The 20,263-nt window shown below is 41.7% G+C and overlaps 1 protein-coding gene across 1 annotated transcript in view; it reads right to left on the reverse strand.

Moving 5' to 3' along the window:
• The window catches only part of DNAH3 (dynein axonemal heavy chain 3), a 166,621-nt gene that overhangs the window by 133,133 nt on the left and 13,225 nt on the right, over window positions 1-20,263 (reverse strand). The window contains exons 8-15 of the mRNA XM_064592765.1: window positions 17,495-17,620; window positions 16,133-16,328; window positions 14,214-14,393; window positions 9,551-9,687; window positions 7,685-7,790; window positions 7,317-7,495; window positions 1,493-1,677; window positions 159-282 (exon numbers count right to left, since the gene is read on the reverse strand). Of these exons, the coding sequence (XP_064448835.1) occupies window positions 159-282; window positions 1,493-1,677; window positions 7,317-7,495; window positions 7,685-7,790; window positions 9,551-9,687; window positions 14,214-14,393; window positions 16,133-16,328; window positions 17,495-17,620 (1,233 nt within the window). The remainder of the gene's footprint in view (window positions 1-158; window positions 283-1,492; window positions 1,678-7,316; window positions 7,496-7,684; window positions 7,791-9,550; window positions 9,688-14,213; window positions 14,394-16,132; window positions 16,329-17,494; window positions 17,621-20,263) is intronic.

Consider the following 20,263-nt stretch of genomic DNA (forward strand, 5'->3'; position numbering starts at 1 on the left):
CATCCCTCAGTGGGAAACAAAAAGAAATTCCTTTTCCACCATTTGTCTTCAGCCTTCGCCCACGCCTTGCTGTGGGGGGCTCTGAGCAGAACCAGGAACCTGCAGCGTGTTATCAAACTGGGCATCATTTCTGAAACAACCTCACACTCTCCCAGTACCTTTTAATGAGGTCCATCTCGGCCTGATCCCTCTTGTTAAGGAGGAAGTTTCGGCTGTTTTCAAAGATATCTTCAATCTGGTCTGGCCAGAGGAGCACAGTGCTGTTCAACTTGATATCCTCGTCTGCAAAACACATATAGTTTGCTCCAGGACACTGCTCAACATAGGTCAGCATGCAGGGCATTAATTTAGCAGAATAAGAGGTCAACAGAAGTGGGTGAGGGGGTGGCAATGAATGGATGGGCCCATGATGGATGAATGATAGCCAACATTTACTGAGCACTTACTAAGTGCCAGGCTAGAAGGGCAACAGTATTATCCTTGTTTTTACAGATGGAAAACAAAATTTAGCCAAGTAGTCAAGGTCACACCGCTAGAAGGCAGCAGAGACAATTTCAGACCCAGGTCTAACCAACTCCAAAGCCGATGTTCTAACCACTATACTTCACTGCTTTCCCAGGCTGGGTCTGAGTAGAGTAGAAACCTGGGCTCAAGTTCCGGTTCTCCTCTTTAAACTGTCACCTCATCTGAGTCCCAGTCTCCCTTTTGGTTAAATGTCAGTAATAAAGTCAGTGCCAGATGCCCCACCCAGCCTAAGGCTCTGGGCAGCTGAAATGTCCTAGGCTCCCTCTGTACCCTTGGGAACTTAGGAAGCAGAGGTCCACTGTGTGTTCACAAGGTCAAGGGCACAGCTCATGAATGTGCAGGTGGATGGTTAGGGTACTGTTTTCCACTCCCAGTCCCCATCTCTCCCTCCCATCACCCTTCCTCCCAAACAGCATGAACACCAGGTAATTCACAGGTATTTTGAGATGGAAGGATCTGAAAACTTGACTTGTGGATAGTGTATCAGTTTTTCCTTCAGAACCTGGTCCCTACAAAACTCTACCTTGGCCCAATAAGCCTTGAAGGGGCTCTGGCCATTTCTTTCCTTTTAAGATATGCAGGAGCTTGAAGGAAAGTGCCCTGGTCTCTCCTCAAAGGCAGGACTGTATTAAGATTATAGATGGATGAAATCTATCCATTTATAAAAGGACTCTGCATTTGGAAGTGACTTTTTCAGAAACACCAGCCACAAGACACCAAGAAAGGCATCTAAGAACTTACCAAATCCCTAGATATTTCTTCTTTTTGTCTAACGATAAGATCACCTTGGTTTGATTAGAATTCCTGTGGGTAAGGGCGTGGAATTAGTGTCTCTAACATATGGGGACGCTCTCCCAGTATTGATATTTAAGTGGTAGGACTGCTAACTCTCCTTCCCAACTCCTTATCTCTAAAAGTATAAATATACATATACATTCACATATAAATCTATAGGGCGTGGACTTACGGGGCAAGTCTGCATAGTCCATCAGAAACTCTAACCGTTCAATTGCATCTCTAAGTTGCCTCCTGAGTTTGAACACTGTGACATCACTGGATTTCTTTAAGAATTCAATGAGGAATACCAGCTCCTCAGTGTTGGCAGGAATCTCACTGACTTTATCTGCGATGGTGTTGTACTGATTACAAATGCTACAGAGAGAGAAACAGCTACTATCACCATTATTATCTAAAATCACTTTCTTATAAGATCTATTATGCTAAAGAGGTATCTTTCTTATTTGGAGACTAGGAAAATGGTTTCCAACTTTTCTCTACCTGCAAATCCGTGATGGGTGATATTTACATGCACACCATTCTTCAAGAAAAGAAAAACAGTAATAAAGGAAATAATATCTCATGGGTTTACTATGTGCCATGCCCCATTCTAATCACTGGATACATATTAGCTCATTTAATGTACCATGGGTAGAATCCAGATTTAGACCAAAACAACACGAATACCACCACCACCACCAATAGTGACTCCTTGAATTTTATATTGAAGTAGAGCACTAAATTAATTGGTAATCACTACTCTTCACAGTACGTCAGCAAATTTATCCTCATGTGCTGGAGGTAGTTCCTGGATGGCAAAGAGAAACTGACATTCAACCACCGGGACCACTAAATCTAACTGCCTACTTCTCAAACACGAGACTAGGAGAAAGGATGCTACTCTAAGGATAATTTGAATATGCTCTAACTTATGCAAAAACCAATGATGAGGGACGCCTGGGTGGCTCAGTTGCTTAAGTGTCTGCCTTCAACTCGGGTCATGATCCCAGGGTCCCCATCGAGCAGGGAGTCTGCTTCTCCCTCTCCTCTGCTGCTCCCCCTCCCTGCCTGTGCTCTTTCTCTCACACTCTGTCATTCTCAAATAAATAAAATCTTAAAATATATATATATAATTGTCATCAGTATTTTAATTATAATTAGGAACAAATGATCTGCAATACATCCATGCCTAACACAGAGTGGCCCTCAAGAAATGTTAGCAATAGCTACCACAGTCTTTGTTATTAGTAAATGACCATTACATGTTGACATTCATACATTATAGATAAAAACCACTTCTCTCAGTATTTTCAGTCCTCAATATGCCTTCTTTTTTTTGTTTTGTTTTGTTTTAATTGAAGTATAGTTGACCAAACTCTATATTCCTTCTTCATGTATGGAGACCCCTCCATAGTGAAGCTAATTGTATCAAACTGAAGGAAAAAATGAGTAAAACATCTTTTCAGATGCTGCCAAGATTGTAGAAATGAATTTTCATACAATTTAGAAACTTTCTGCAGAGAAAAATTACCTACTGCACTACTACTTAGTAGTCTCCACTTCAGAGCTAGATGACATGTCCAGCCTCCTTTGTATTTTTAGTTGGGGATCTTACACATCAGCTTGGGCTACCATAACAAAATATCAACAGAATGGGTGGTCTAAACAACAGAAAATTATTTTCTCACAGCTCTGGAGGTTGGGAAGTCCAAGGTTAAGGTACCGACTGACTTAGTACCTGGTGAGGGCTTTCTTCCTGGCTTGCAGACAGCAGCCTTCTCCCTTTTACCTCATGCAGTGGAGGGGGAAAGAGCTCTGGTGTCTCTTCCTCTTAATAGAGCACTAGTCCTATTGGATTAGGGTCCCATCCTTGTGACCCCATTTAACCTCATCATCTCCTCACAGGCCTTGGTACTAGTGTTTTGCTGTAGACCGGATGTGTGTGCACCCCCAAAATTCTCATGTTAAAACCTAATCCCTAATGTAATGGTATTTGGAGGTGGGCTCTGAGAGGTAAATAGGTCATGAGAACATCCCCTTATAAAGGGGTTTAGAACTTTTATAAGAGAGACCCCTCACCCATTGGCAGGAAGCCGGCTCTCAACAGACACCAAGTCTGCTGGAGACTCTATCTTGGACTTCCCAGTCCCCAGAACTGAGAGACACAAATGAACCAATGTTCTGTTGAGAGAAATGAATTTCTGTTGTTTATAAGCCATTCAGCCTATGGTAGTCTGCTGTAGCATCCCAAACAGACTAAGACAGACTTCAACACATGAATTTTGAAGGGGGACAGTTCAGTCCCTCGAAGGTATGGTCACATGATTGAGTTGCAGTCAGTGTGAAGCAGGAAGCAGGGATGAGTATCCCTTTCAGGGGCAGCACATAAAACTGTCCTTGCATCTCAGATCTGTACCTCTGAAACAAATAATGCAATATATGTTAAGAAAAAAAAAAGAAGAAGAAGGTAGCGGGAGGGGAAGAATGAAGCGGGGGAAATCGGAGGGGTGGACGAACCATGAGAGACGATGGACTGAAAAACAAACTGAGGGTTCTAGAGGGGAGGGGGGTGGGAGGATGGGTTAGCCTGGTGATGGGTATTAAAGAGGGCACGTTGTGCATGGAGCACTGGGTGTTATGCACAAACAATGAATCATGGAACACTTCATCTAGAACTAATGATGTAATGTATGGGGATTAACATAAGAATAAAAAATAAATAAATATAAAAAAAACAGGAAAAAAAAACTAATGTAATGTATGGTGACTAACATAACATAATAAAATAAAATAAAATAAATTAAAAAAAACAAAAAACTGTCCTTGCATATCCCTTCATGCTCTTTCCTCCTTCCAACTGTCTAGGATGTCAACACTTAGAATGACCTTGAAAGCTACAGGTTAAAGATGTAAAGTCACCATGTGCTTGAATTTCTGGATGTACCATAGGTCTCCCCCACCAATCTGGAGCTACCCTGAGAAGAAATAAAACTTCTATAGTGTTCAGTCATGACATCTTAAGTCTACTTGTTATAGCATCTTGCCTCGCCTAATACAGGTAGGTCTTCTCAGTCTGATAGACTCTTACCAGATGAGAATCCATTCTTCCTCCCTTTTATATGAGAATTCAGAGGATAAATGTTATGCGGCTAATAGTTATCAGTTTCTTGCAAAGGCCCAGAAGGGTGGTAGCAAACCCACTACCTATTAAACTCTCTAAAATGTCCCTGATATGGGTCATTGATATCAGGCACCTGACCAACACAACACCTTAACAATATCCAGGGATAAGCTGAAGACAGTAAACATTGCTTTCTACATATACAGATGATGTGATTTAAAATCTAAAAGGCCAGAGTTCCCATAAGCACAGGGCTATTCTCTGGTTTAGGAGATGGCATAAGGGGACCGATAAATCTTGCATCAATCCACGGCCTCTCTCTACCTGTTGTCATTATTTGTGTAAGAGTTTTCACACTGAAGGAAACAAGCAGCTGGACCCCAGGGATAATTTTATGTATCTCTATGCAGGTCCTTGAATTTTTCGTCAATATTTCAGGTCTTTGCTTTAGCAGCCTTAAACCAATGTACCTGTAGTAGGTATGAATGGCATGCCCACTTTCCTACCAATGCACTCAAAGTGCCCTCCCTGCCTTTATGTGCAGAGCACCCCCATTCTAGGGTGCCCCTAGTCACTGGCAACAGGAAGGCACCTCACTCCCAGCAACGGCAGGACAATGCAGTGGCAAGGACAGGGTTTGGGATGAGAAGACTCAAATTCAAACCCACTCACTTGGGCAAGCGAGGTTTTCTTTCTGGGCCTCATTTTCTCCTGCATTCAGCAAGGGATCTTACTTATATCTGTCTTACCTACTCATGGGGTTGTTGAGAAAGTCCAGCAAGTCAGTCTCACCATTTTTAAGGCAGAAAGAAAGAATCTTAGCCACCACCCTGGGATTTCTGCATCCTTAGAAATCCCTGGGTTCATAAGGAGACCTTTATTTTCACTTATATCTAAAAGACCTAATTATACACTTATTTTGATGAGGATTGACCAGCCAAGGTACCATGTTGTTTTGATTTGACATGAACAAGTGGACTACTGCTTACAAAATAAGTTTTCTTTGATGCTCAAAATACCCAAAGAAAGTGTCTTACTAGTTTGAAGTACTTTTACTGTCCTGGTCCCAAAGCTTTATTCTATAGGCAAAGACACTGAAGATCCAGAAGGTAAAGCAAGAGGACACACAGTTAATAAATGGAAGGTCTTAGATTCAAACCCCAATCTTCTGGCTTCTAAACCAGGAATCCTACCATTTTATCACTCTGTGAGAAAGCTGAGTGTGGTGAGTGCGGTGGTTGAGAGTGAGGACTTTGGGGTCAAAATAAATGAGGTGAAGCCCTGTATGTGCCACCTCCTAAACCCTTAGGAGTCTCAGTTTCTTCATCAACATAATGGAGAGAATAGCAAACAACCTTTTAGGGTTGTTGTAAAGATTTGATTAGATCTATAACGTGCAGAATGCTTACACAGTCTTCAGACTATAACATGTGCTGGAAAAATGGTAGCTTACTATTATCCAAAATTTGCTCATGAGTTTCTGAAATGTATTTTGTAAATTTAAGGTGCTATAAAATGCTAAAATTACATCTATCTATCTATCTATCTATCTATCTATCTATCTATCTATCTATCTATGTATCTATCTATCTATGTATCTATCTATCTATGTATCTATCTATCTATGTATCTATCTATCTATGTATCTATCTATGTATCTATCTATGTATCTATGTATCTATCTATCTATGTATCTATCTATCATGTATCTATCTATCTATGTATCTATCTATCTATATATCTATCTATGTATCTATGTATCTATCTAGCTAGCTAGCTAGCTATGTATGTATGTATGTATCTATGTATCTATGTATGTATGTATCTATCTATCTATCTATGTATCTATCTATCTAGCTAGCTATGTATCTATGTATGTATGTATGTATGTATGTATGTATCTATCTATCTATCTATCTATCTATCTATCTATCTATCTATCTATTTACATCTAATAAGAATAATACAACATATACCACTGTTAGTAGTGGCCATGCTTACTAAATCATCTTAGTCTTTAGTTAAAAGCACTCTGAAAAAGAAAGCTAGAAAGACATGGATTAATCATTTTGTAACTTTCAAATAGTTACACCATGGCGCTTGGTTCAGTGCTGCACAAAAGACCCAAGTCAGGCTGGTGTCACACAGGCCAGGACTTTTTGAGGCAACTGGAAAGGGAGAAACCATTTTCCCCTCTGGATGGGAACCTGGGAGGATATAAGCCTAGAGCTTCTGGGCCCACAAATGGAACAGTGCCTGTCAGAGAATGAAAGCAAAGTAGAGGGAGAGACACTGCATCCTACCTGCAGTGTTGAGGGCCCGAAGCTAGCAATTCCTAAACTTTTCAACACGTGAGCCTCAAATTCCCTTTTTCACTTTAGCCAGTCTCAGCTTCTATCCCTTAGAACCCAAATTATCGTGATTAATATATAGTCACCAGTGAAATGAAGGTACCACATAGAGCTTAAGATTGAATGACAGAATCCTCAGACAGCAGAAGCCTGCACAGGAGTGATTCGGGGCAGGGGGCGGGGGGGCGGTGTGCAGTAAGCACCCTGTGTCTCTGAATATGTGCTAGATGGCTGGGGAGAGGGCCTGTGATCTTAGACAGCCAAGCCCACGAGGTGGCATCTCCCTAAAGATGCCTCCAAGAAAGCAAAGGCTGAGGGATAAGAGATGGACAGCTGCAGGATGCTTTTCACCCTCCTGCTCCAAGCCCCACGGTTCACCTTCTGGCCTGAACCTGAATTCCCCGCCAACCTCACTCTAGGGCAGAAACAACTTGAGCTAGAAGTTCTGTCTGGTCATTGCTGGAAGGTGCAAGTTCTGGCCACGTTTTCATTCTCCCGTTCACGCCAAACACTGTTGCTATCTCTCTGTCCACAATAACTACCTGGTATTGGTGTCCCGGTTTACGTCCACTTGGAATTGAATCAGACGGTCTTTAAGATTTTGGGCTCGTTCACAGAGGTCATAATTTAGGGTCATGGTGTCAAGGCAGAACATGGCCAAAGGCACGGTAATGTGCATGGATGCAATTTCATTTCTCCGCTTTTTGATGCTACTGATCCTCTGTAGAAAGGAACACAGTCGGTAGCTTGATTTGCCTTTAGCCAACATGCACTTGCCCCCAGCCTCACCCCCAGCCAACCTGGTCCAATGCTGAGCACAACATACACACTAACAAAATACACGGACTACGTAGTGGATTGTCTGCAGTACGTGTCACCAAGATATGAAATATCAAGTGATATTTCCTACCGTCACAAAATCCTCAATTTCATGGTTTTCTTTCAGGAACGTGGTGATGTTTTGTTCTGCCATGTTATCCAGTAAGTCATCATACTTTTTGTATACATTTAAGTATCTTCCATAATCGAAGAGCATAAAATCAGACATGCAAATACAGGTCACCAAATCAGATTAGGAAGAGTGGCAAATGAAGACATAAGATCATAAAAATTAGCCCAAGCCAGCAAAGGGAATTAGAATGTGGCAACAAGTATAGTAAACTGGGAATTCAGAACTTTGGCTTCAAATTCCAATTTTGCCACCTCCTAGCTGCATGAACTTAGGCAAGATATTTCTCTTTTCCAAAGATCAGTCTGTTTAGTTTTAAGTGGAAATAGTAATACCTCATAGGACTGTTGTAAGGCTTACCTATAATAATGTACATATAAAGCATCTAATACAATGCCTGATATACAGTGAATACGCAATAAACATTAGTTCCTATCCCTTCTTCCAGCTCTAAAATTCTGTCTAAATTTTAAGATGAAAATTTGGAACTAGTGAACCTAAAAATTTATTGGATAAAATTAAGTTTTCCCTTCTTATCAGATCATGCAAAAATGGCTGGACAGATTTCTCCCGAATTGGAGGATGTATTTGGGATGCTGTGACTTAAAATAAGTTTGAATTAGGGGCGCCTAGCTGGCTTAGTTCGTGGAGCATGTAACTCTGCATCTCAGGATTATGAGTTTCAGCCCCACGTTGGGTGTAGAGATTACTTAAAAATGAAGTCTTTTTAAAAAGTTTGAATTAAAATAAAGATGATATGGGGGCACCTGGCTGGCTCAGTCAGTAGAGCATGCGACTCTTGATCTTGGGGTCATGAGCTCAAGCCCCACGCTGGGTGTGGAGCCTACTTGAAAAAAATAAAAATAATAAATAAAATAATAATAAAATGAAATAAAGATGATAATGGAGTAAGCAGAATTAGTTTTGTGGGGGCCCAGTGGTGATCAGGGGACATTTGGCCACATCTGGGGATGTTTTTGGGTGTAATGACTGCAGGAGGATCCTCCCGGATCTAATGGGTATAGGTCAGGGATGCTGCTAAACATCCTACCATACACACAGTAGCTCCTCACGATACAGAGTTTTCTGGTCTAAAATGTTGACAGAGCCACGGTCAAGAAACCCATGTATCCTGGTTTGCCTGGGACAGCCCAGATTTACACTTGTTGTCCCATGGTAGCTGTTAATAAAGCCCTCTTCGCTCTCAAAGTGTCTCAGTTTGGAAGCTGTATTATATGATACCCCTAAACTAGGGACTGCTCACATGAGCAACTGTGAGATATTCTACAGTATGGTGATTAAGGAGCATTCAGATAACTTGTCCTCAATCCCCTTTAATTCCTAAATCCAAAAAGCTCTGAAAACAGAAAGCTGCTTCAGAATTCATTTGATGGCAAAAGCTGGCCTAAACCAATGTGAGGCTACTTGGGTGAATATTCATATTGTTCACTATAGAAATATCAACACATTTAATTAAGAGGAGCTTCCTGAGATCTTGCTGAAGCTGCATCATCAGGTATGATATATGCATTACGTGACTTTTCTAAAATTCAGAAATTTCTAAATGCCAAAACCTGTCTGGCCTAACATCTTTCAGATAATGGAGGTGCACCTGTAATTGAATCTGAATTCTGGCTCATTTATTTATTTGCTGTGTAATATTGGGAAAGCTTCCTCATCTGTAAAATGGGGATAAATAGTAATACCTGTGTAAGTATTGGCTATTCTTACTATGTATGTGTTTCTGATGTGTGGGAACAGTGATCGTGTATTTGATGACAAACAAACCAATACCCAAATGGTCAAATTACAACTAAACCAACTTACTTGTGGGGCCCAACTTGATTTTTCTGATACACCTCAAAGGTTTGATCCACAAAATCAGAAACTAGTTTTTCTTCAGTGTTAATGGTTCCAAGAATCAGATTATAGCCTTTCAACTCTGGGAACAGGACAGATTCCACCTAAAGAACAGAAACCACTTTTGATGTCACAAGACTTCAGACACAAGAAGGGAAATGGCACCAAAATGTAAAATCTTTTCAACAAACACATTTCCAGGGATACCAGCTACCTTTTCACTCTTTTTCCTCTTGGATAGTGCCAGAATCACCCTCCTGTTCTCTTTACCTCTATCCTCTCTCCTCTCCCTGGTTTTGGGTTACTCATCTTTCCCTCATCCTTTCAAGTCTCTGGTCCATGGAGAATCCCCTTGGGCCTCCAGTTAGGATGTTAGGTTTCCTTGCTTAAAGTTCACATTCTGAACTTTTCCCACACAGCATAATCATAATTAAATAATGTGTAATGAGCTTATCTGGGTTTGTCATGGGATTAAATACCATGAGGGCGTGGATCGAATCTGACTTCTTCAGTATTGTGAAGGGTCCAACAAGAGCTTGGCACATAGTAAGTGCTCAATAAATACTGTGTGACTGAATGAATATTACAGCAATGCTCCCTGTCCCCCACCCCCATCAGATTTTACTAATGAAAAACTACTAGAGACATGAGTTCTAATTCTGATTCTGCCACTAACTAACCATGCGACCTTAGCTACTTCTCCTCTCTGAACTTCCCTTTTCTCATCTGAAGAAAAGGAGAGATACTAGATGCTTCTCTCACCTCAGCGGAAAAAAAAATCTATGGCTTTACAGTCATGAAGCTAGAACAGTTTCTTTTCTGATAATTCAAGTTCTCTAACTTCTTAATGGCATGTGTGTGTCCCTGAGAAATGTTCTCACTTGCATGACTCATGAAGACGTCCAAGTCCCTGCTGGGGACCCAATGCCCTCCCTGTTAAGAAAGCTGATAGTGATTGGTCTCAGAAAAGACTGTCAGAGGGCTCTACTTGGTGACAACAGTTATATACCATGGATGAGAATGCACTGATTTAGAAAGGGGGAAAAGCTAGTGCGAATAGTCTGTGTCCTCCCTCTTTGGACAATCCGAAGGTTTTTAAGCCAGTGGAGGGACAACTTCTTAGCTGTGGCCATACTGAAGACAGTGGTTGAAAGCAAAGATATGAAGGAACTGGCATTGGTCAAGCGTACAGATGAAATGGTTTAGGGACACACAACTGGTACATCTAGGCCATGCAAGAGATTACATGTGGGGAGCATAAGGGACTGTTTCTTGGGAAGAAGTCTTCAGTTGAAAGAGGAAGTAACACCTTTTATTGCCCTTTAAATGTGGCTGGTAGAGCAGTCTGTAAAACTAAGATGAGATCAATGGTGTCTTTTCCAGATAATCACGGTTACCATCTGCTGATCTCCCTGGCTCTCCGGTCCCTGACTTCCTGGTCTTGTCATCACCCTCAGTGCTTACGCCTGTACACTTCTCCAAGTTTGGGATTTCCCTGGCACTTTGAGTGAGAAAGTTCTCCCATCAGTAGAGAGACTGGCCCAAGTAGCCCCTTTCCACAGAAATGTGTGTGTGTGTGTGTGTGTGTGTGTGTGTGTATGAGTACGTATTTCTGATTATGAAAGTAATGCATTGACATGGCTGCTTTTTTTTAAAGATTTTATTTATTTATTTGACAAAGAGAGCATGAGAGAGCACAAGCAGGGGGAGCAGCAGATGGAGAGAAAGGTTCCCTGGTGAGTAGGGCGCCCAAGGCGGGGCTTGATCCCAGGACCCTGGAATCATGACCTGAGCTGAAGACAGAGACACTTAACCTACTGAGCCACCCAGGCACTCCGATTTAAATTTTCCTTATTGCATTTTTAGCTTTAGAAAACCCTTCCTTATTTCACCCCACCTCATTTTATTTATGCCTCTCATTCCCCTCTTTTCATTTCAATCAGTATTACAACATCCATGTTTCAATTTTTTTGCTAAGACAAGTATTTTCTAATATTTACTTTGGTTTCCTTTAGTAACCTTCTCATAAATAGGCTTCCCTTCTGCACCTTGAAACTGTTATTTTCAAAACCTCATGCTGACATTTTGTCCAACTTTTAAAGTTTATGTTTAGGGGGGTGCCTGGCTGGCTCAGTCGGTGGAGCATGGGACTCTTGATCAAGAGCCAAGATTGTGAGTTCAAGCCCCACGCTGGGTGTAGAGATTACTTAAAAATAAAACCTTAAAAACAAATAAATAAAGGGGTGCCTGGGTGGCTCAGTCGTTTAAGTCTGCTTCTCCCTCTCCCTCTGCCCCTCCCCCCACTCGTGCTCCCTCCCTCACTTGCTCTCAAATAAATAAAATCTTAAATAAATAAAATAAAATGTATATTTAACCATAAAAAAGGAAGGTCTGGTAGGGGTTGGGGATACTGTCTACCTGTTGCTATTCTTAGATATTCTTTTTTTTTTTTTTAAAGATTTTATTTATTTTTTTGACAGAGAGAGACACAGCGAGAGAGGGAACACAAGCAGGAGGAGTGGGAGAGGGAGAAGCAGGCTTCCTGTCGAGCAGGGAGCCCGATGTGGGGCTCGATCCCAGCACCCTGGGATCACGACCTGAGCCAAAGGCAGACACTTGAAGACTAAGCCACCCAAGCACCCCTGTTCTTAGATATTCTTATTAGATATTCAACCTGAGGGGCTATTCTTTCAACGTTTTAATACCCAGTTCAGAGATAAAATAGTCTGAGGAGTTTGAGGTAGGAGCCAGCGCTGTGGACATTTCTCGATGGAGAATGCTGAGCCTGGGCTGCTTTTCCACACAGCTTGATAAAGTCCCATTGGCATTCACCTGGGCCTAGCTTTCAACCCAAGGACACACTGTGACCTGTGACTCTATCTTCTTGCCATGACAATCCACTAAATCTACTACCATCCCTGCTCAGTGTTTGCTGGAGCAACCACATGAGCCCTGGGCTCTCCTAGCCCAGCTGCTTGCAAACATTGCTAATCGACAGCAGTGAGAGAGAACTTGAGTGGTATGTACTTTATCTGTCCCCAAGCCCCACACTTATCCTTCCAAATTACAGGGTCTTCTCTTTCATTTCCTTCCTAGGGATATGGATGGTAGGAGAGTTGCCCACTCTTTCGTCCCCCTCCACACACCCAGTTTTCTTGTTAACCAGGCTTGGTTGGGTTCGAAACCCCAAATTTAGAGTTATCTGGTGAAACTGACTAGAGCATTTGGCCTCATGTGCTGCTCTACATCCCCCAACTCTCATCTTGAGCTCTTAGAATCCTCTAAGTACAAGACTACATCACACATAATGCCTGGGGAGGGAGGGGGTGGGGAAGAAGAAGAGAGAGAGAGAAAAACATCCCACAGTTCCCTTCCCTATGTGGGGCTGGACACTGGTCTTGCAACGTCAACCACCCGGAGGGAAATAGAAGATAGATCACAAAAGAATCACACTCATGTGGGTGATCCTGTCCAGCACTAAAAGTCTGCTAAGTGTCTGGAATATGATTAGCAATGCCACCCTGGAAAGGAAACTGGAAGGGGCTTGGACCAGGAAGGAAAGCTTCCATCTTTCCCTTTGATGCCTTCAGTGGTTAAACAAACAAACAAACATATGGAACTTCAAGAACTAAATTAGATATCGTTTTATGAAGATTCTTGGTGAGTTCATGGCATTGTTCCATTGCGAATCAACCCAAGTTGGATATGGCTTGGGAAACATCTACCCCTTTGAAGTTGGATCATGGCGGGCTGGGGGGAGGGGGGACTCTACTTGCTCACAAAGTAATTTTTTTTTTTTTAAAGATTTTATTTATTTATTTGATGGAGACATAGTGAGAGAGGGAACACAAGCAGGGGGAGTAGGAGAGGGAGAGGCAGGCTTCCCACTGAGCAGGAAGCCCGATGCGGGGCTCAATCCCAGAACCCTGGGATCATGACCTGAGCCGAAGGCAGGCGCTTAACGACTAAGCCACCCAGGTGCCCCACAAAGTAACTCTTAATGCTCTTATTAAAAGCACAATTCTTGGGACACTTGGGTGGCTCAGTTGGTTAAGTGTCTGACTCTTGATTTTGGCTCAGGTCATGATCTCAGGATTCTGGGATCAAGCCCCACGTCAGGCTCCATGCTCAGGGGTGAAACTATTTGAGATTTTCTCCCTCTCCCTCTGCCTCTCCCTGGCTTGCACGCTCTCTCTCTCTCAAATAAATAAATAAATCTTAAAAAATAAATAAATAAAAGTAGGGGTGCCTGGGTGGCTCAGTTGGTTAAGCATCTGCCTTCAGCTCAGGTCATGATCTCAGGGTCCTGGGATTGAGCCCAACGTTGGGCTCCCTGCTCAGCAGGGAGTCTGCTTCTCCCTCTGCACTTTTCCCCCTCATGCACTCACTAGCTCTCTCTCAAATAAATAAAATCTTTAAAAAAAATAAAAGCATGGTTCTCAAATACATGGACATTTCTCTATGGCCCAAATCTTTCTGGGGTTAAGGGAGGCATACTCCCCTTTACTTTGGTATTTATCTCCCAAAGTAAAACTCCCCTACCTGAATCCTTGTACAAACAGCCATTTTAAATTTATTTTAGTCAATAAGTAAATAAAAGTATAAACAAATGATTAAGTTGATACTATACCTTGGGGATCTCCCTAGAGCTCTTAATAATTTCCAAGAAAGAGTTGTGTATTAACTCCCAGCAGTCATCAAAAGATGGATTAAAGACAATAATGGGTTCACTGACTTCAAGTTTGATCATGATTAGCTGAGGCATGAAGAACTCCATCTCTTGGTAGGGCTCCTCAAAATCATTCCCATCCTTTAGGAGACATTAAGATATGGTGGCTGTCACAAGGTGGGGCCTTCCAGAATCAAAGGAGTGAATTTTACCCATTCACAGTATGACACAAACACCAGAAAAGGAAATGCAGAGTCTCACACACTGTTCATGTTCAAATAAGGGCTAGGTATGGCTTAGCCCACCCTGAGCTCATCCACTCTCCCTTCCCCAAAGCTTTTATTCAGTATGCTTACTTAGCTTAGAAATTCCTGCATTAGTATTTCCAAATCCTTCCTATCCTTCAAAATTCAGCTCAAAATCACCTTCTCTGGGAAGCCTCCCTGTTCTCCAGCAAGATATAATCTCTTCTACTTCTGAACTTCTAAACTTCCACTTCCTTCATGGTATTTTATCTTTCTCTCTTGCAGAGATGTATATGTACATCTTATCTTCTCTACTCTAACCTTGAGGGCAGGATCTGTGGCTGAACCCTGTACTTCCTCCAAAATATCCAAGACAACATTTAGCACATAGTCGGTGCTCAACAAAAATTTGTTGACAGAATCCAAAAGTAGAAACAGTTATCTGTATGCCTCAAATGGAGCTTGCAGTTGAGTGAAAAGTCTATTTTAAACATTCAAAATGGCAACCTTCTTCTAACGGAAATATTGGCATGGGGATAGCTACAATTCCCTATCAGGCTAGTAATATAAGTTACCTCTCATAAACTACAACACCTAATGAAACTGTCATAGTGTAGCTGTTACAGTACTTGTCTAAGTCAATGATGTTAGACATTTCCAGATCTGTTTGAGGATGACTGATAAACATTGGTTGAACAGTTATCATGCATCAAATACCCATAAATTTCCCCTTCTTTCAGACATATAAATATTTTACTTTTCCCTTTGTGTGGAATTTTAGAGTGGGATTTGTTCCCACATCTGAGTCTCTTCTGCTTAGCAAAGTAGATGATTATAGTGACATCTATAGATTGGTTCTTGCTAGAAAGCTAACATCACAGCCTAAATTCAGCAACATTGGCTTCTACATTTTTTTGAGCAAAAAGTCAATTGTTTATCTTTACTTCATTTGGAAAAACACTTAGAATTTAACCTTTTATAACCAGGCAATTTTATATTTTTATTACTCTTTCTTTTTTAAGGTAAAATGTGCATGTGGTATAAAATCCAAGTGAATCTTCCTTAATCCTCAGGCTATCTGAGTTTAGGGGATACTATGAGGTTTTGAAAACCAGGACTCTGTGCTTTTAGCTTTTATTTTGACTTCACTGAAGTAGTTTCATGCAGAAAGTTATTAATTAGGTCAACAAAGCCTTTTGTTTTTAGGAATGCCCCTTTCAAAGACCAAAGAAAAAAGTCAACATCTGCAATGATACACACAATACTCCCTAAATATTAAGCCAAAGATTTATAATAAAACTTTTTCAACTCCTTCCTTTAACAGAGAGGATCAAAAAGTGACTTGTTTCTCTCCTATAAAGGGCATGAATTCCATTTTACTCCATCTTTCTTTAAATATTTTTAACAATTTCCCCACTTATGGAGAACTTGGTCAGTTTAGCAGTAATTATCTCAGGAAAGCATGCTGTGATTCACAGAAATCATTTTCATGAGCTAATAATGACCCGATGTGTGTGGCAATCAAGAATTTTTTTATTTTTTATCCTTGGCTCACAGCTGAGAACCTGCATGATGGAATTCTGATTGTCCCAGTTGTTTCCCCTCAAATGGGCCTACTGATGGTCCCCTACATACCTTGTGTATCATGAAAAAGGAGACGAGGTCCTCGAGAGACTTAATGACCAAGTCCCTCAGCTGGAGTGACATGAAGGAAGCAACAGAAGCAAAATATTCCTCAATGTTATGAGAGGAGTCATAGTCACTCTTGGGAGCAAAATGGACCCACCGCTCCTTCTGTGAAATGAAAAGCTGGGCACAGGTGGGTATCCACCTGTAAAGACAGGAAGGCACCCAAGTAAGAAGCTCTTCTGAGCTTGGAGAAGTCCAATCAGATATTCCCCACTCCCTGTGACCAGGCAGATCTAAGCAGCTTTCCAAATTGGTATTTTCATATCCCTGGCTACGTCACCTGCCAACATCCCTTTCCTGGGAAGAAAGTAGTAAGATTTCAATTGATAGACTACTCTTCCATTAGCAATACCCAATTACACAAGGGATGCTGGTGGCGTGTCCAAGAGTCTCTACTTTCTTCACTATAATCAGAGATTGTGGTGAAGGGGCAATAAGGAACTGGAATGTTCTGTCCAACCTCTCTCCCTGGCAAATGCCTGGCCTCTGTTCAGACGTTATAGGGGGAAAGAGAGAAAGAGGAGAAAAAGAAGAAAACGTAAGAAGAGAAACTCCAGTATGACAGTAGCTGCTCAGAAGTTGGGACTAGAAATAAGAAAAGCAAAACAAGAAATGGAGGCCTCCTTGTTCTTTCTTCCTACTTCCCCCAATTCCTAATTCCCATTGGGAACCACTGGCCTTTTCATCCTATCATATCTCTTTTCTGATTTCTAGAAAAGTATTCCTCTAACAACCAGAAAAGTACTAGGAACAGCCATAGTTGTAAAGACAATAACTAGGATATTTATTGAGCAGCTACTATGGGCCAGTGGTTGTGTCTACATTGTCTCAGATAATAAAAACCCATTGGTAGGTATTATCACCATCATTTTACATAAGGGGATTTCTCTGGCTCTGGACACAGTCCTGCATGCATTTGCAAAAGAAAAAGGAATCATCTAAGTGACTGAAACCTCCCTAACCCTGGAACCTTGCAGTGTTTATCTGGGCCACCTGAACACAAGTCATTCAAATGCACTGTCGTGTAACCTAGCAAAGCCTAACCGACTTCAGAGGAAGGGAAGGGAAGTGGTACCCCCAACAAGGAATCATAATGAGAATTTCAAAAAGGCAGAGGGAGACCAGGAGTGAGGGCTGAAGAAGAGTGGACATGGGGAGACACAAAGACTGTCAGCGGATGGAACGTGGAAGGAAGGGGAAAGAGGAAGACGTCAGTGGGAAGTCAGCAAACTGTTCAACCTCCAGGCTGGGAGACTGAGAGGGTTTATAACACTGTGATGTAGTCCCATTCTGAGGCCAGGTACTGACTTGTTGAGGAGAATCTGGCGTGCTTCCATGCAGTGTTTCTGGATCACATCCCGATATTCGTGAGGCTGCAGAGGCAGTTTTCCTGCCAGTAATTCTGCTGTTCGAACAAACCTGAGGTCTCTAAATCTGCCAAAAAGAGAAGGAGAAACATCCTGGGCCAAGAAGACACTTAAAAAATGAATTCTGTAGGATAAGTTCAAAGGGCATTTATCCTTTTTTTTTTTTTTCAAGGAGAGTAAAACTAATTATATCTGAAAAATCTGAGAGTCTGAGGAGGGAGTAGAAAGTCCAGAGGAACCTTGCAAAGAGTAGATAAATGAGCCAACTCAACTGGTGTTTGCTGAGCCTTCCTATGTGTCCTGCTCTGGGTAAACCATCTGGGGAGTGGGGTTTTGGCACCAACCTGGTATTTGCCTGGCTGGGAACTGGGATGTCAAAGGGACAAATCAAAGTTCTTTAACAGTGAAGACAGAGAAGACAAGTCAAGAGAAGCAACACTTTCATGATCAAGTGGGTTCCATCTAATCCTCAATGTGGCCCCCAGGTGAGCTACTCAGGACAACTTAAAGGACTGCTTTGTTCTAAACAAACACAAAACCCCCCTATAGACCTACCCTCAATGGCTAGCAGGCTCACCAAGACACACACATAGTGCCTTACATAATGCAGGCACACAATAGCAACCTGTGGATTGAACACATGAATCTCCTTCCTAGCGGCCTGTGGACTGAACACATGAATCTCCTTCCACCTTTTCCTATGAGGCTCTTATCTTCTCCTATTTCTCTCAGATCAATGGATGTGTTGTCCTTTACCATATTCCCTGAGGCCTCTTTTAGCTCAGAGGGCCACCATATCTCTTCCTGATGTCTACCCCATTCATTTATAAATCACTCTTTTAAATCATCACTGCCTTTCACTTCCCCAATTAGATCTTTGCTCACTTCCTTAGCTTATCTCATTTCTTACTTCCCATTTTCATCATCCACTGGAACGACCTCTTGGGTACTTTTCCTCATCCTTCTTAAGTCCCACAGCCTACATTTCTATTCCTTCTTGGTGGAGGTGGTGAACTTGGTGCCCATCTTGTTTGGCCAGTCACAAAGCACTGTTAGGGAAGGAAGAATAGAACCCGAGACCTCCCTCACCACACATTTGATATCCAACCCAAGTATGGCCCTTGTCACCACCTGGAAATTACATTACTTATCTTTAATTCAGTCCTTACAAACTTCCTACAGTGTCTCTTGAGACCACAACTCTCATTCTGGCCCCCAAGCCCCTTACCCTTCACCGATCACTAGGTGACTTCTTAGAATTTTTTTTAATTAAATCATGCAGGTCACAGAGAAAAGCTGTCTGTATCATTTCCTTAACAAATCTTTCTCGTTGTTTTTTGTTGTTGTTGCTGTTCAACGGACAAAAATCTTCTAAATGGTTTTGGTTCACTTTTGCTTTTGTTGCCTATATAATCTTTAGGGAACCCCTAAAAACAAGGGGTAAGGATCCTTTCTTTTCAGAAGCTATAATAATTTGCCATCTTCACTACATGATCAAGTTAAATGCACGTGTATGTGTACATCTTCTCAGTAGTGAGCATTTGGCAAATTTTACCATCCCTGAGACTGAACTTTTTTGTTAATTTCCAGGATATTTTTTAAGGCCATAAAAATGCTTATAGTTAAAGCTGTACCTTCATTTATTGAACAACTACTATACGCCAAAACTATTCTAAGCAACTCATCCAATAAACACCATGAGGTATGTACTATTATTATTCCCATTTTACATATAAACAGGGACCTAGAGAGAGTAGCTTCCCCAAAACCACACCATTCGTTACTGACAAAGCAAGAACCAGAACCTAGGCAGTATAGTTTGGGAGCCCATTCTGTAAATTATTACCCTACACTTCTGCCTCATTAGAAAATGACTTTTTTTCAGTGTCCTGACTGGTACCTCCAATGATTTAGAAAACTGAATTCAGTCAAAAGAAGGGAATGTGCTTATTTCTTACCATTGGTGGGCTCCGTGCCAGCTTGACTTCCCCCTCAATTCTCTTTGGAAATATAGGTACAACTAAGAATGTGATAAACAAGTAAGTTCTCCAAGTAACAGGGCTCCCTTAAGACTAAACACATTTGAAGCTACAGAGCCTTCCCAAAATAAAATATCTGAGCTACTGGTAAGTTCAGCCAATCAAAATTAAGTAAGCATATTTGCCTCTAGTTTTTCTAATAAAAACTCAGATTGTGGCAACTCATCATGTCATCAGCCTGACCTTTCAGTGAACTCTGGGTGGCCTCATTCTCCCACCAGGATTTACATCTCCCTTGATGGACCGCACCCCCCCCCCCCAAATGACAGTCTTTCTCTGCAGGTGATGAATGGATAAACTGAACATGGTGCAGCCATGCAGTGGGGTAATATTCGGCCATAGAATGGAATGAAATACTGATACATGTTTCAATGTCAGATGAACCCTGAAAACACAATGCTAAACAAAAAGCAGCCAGACACGAAAGGTCACATATTGTGTGATTCCATTTATATGAAGTGTCCGGAATAGGTTAAATCTGTAGAGAGAGAAAGCAGATTAATGGTTGCCAGGGGCTGAGTGGAAGGGAGAAAGGGTGGGGGTGGGGGACCGCTAATGGATACAGCATTTCTTTTTGGGATGATGAAAATATTTTTGAATGACAGTGGTGAGAGTTGGACAAATATGTAAGTGCACTAAAAACTATGGTGCTGTGCACTTCAGAAGGCAAA

Source organism: Mirounga angustirostris, unplaced genomic scaffold (assembly GCF_029215605.1).
Source record: "Mirounga angustirostris isolate CCGP_5_RB_7025 unplaced genomic scaffold, mMirAng1.0.hap1 SCAF_5, whole genome shotgun sequence".
In the NCBI taxonomy this organism is placed as follows: domain Eukaryota; kingdom Metazoa; phylum Chordata; class Mammalia; order Carnivora; family Phocidae; genus Mirounga; species Mirounga angustirostris.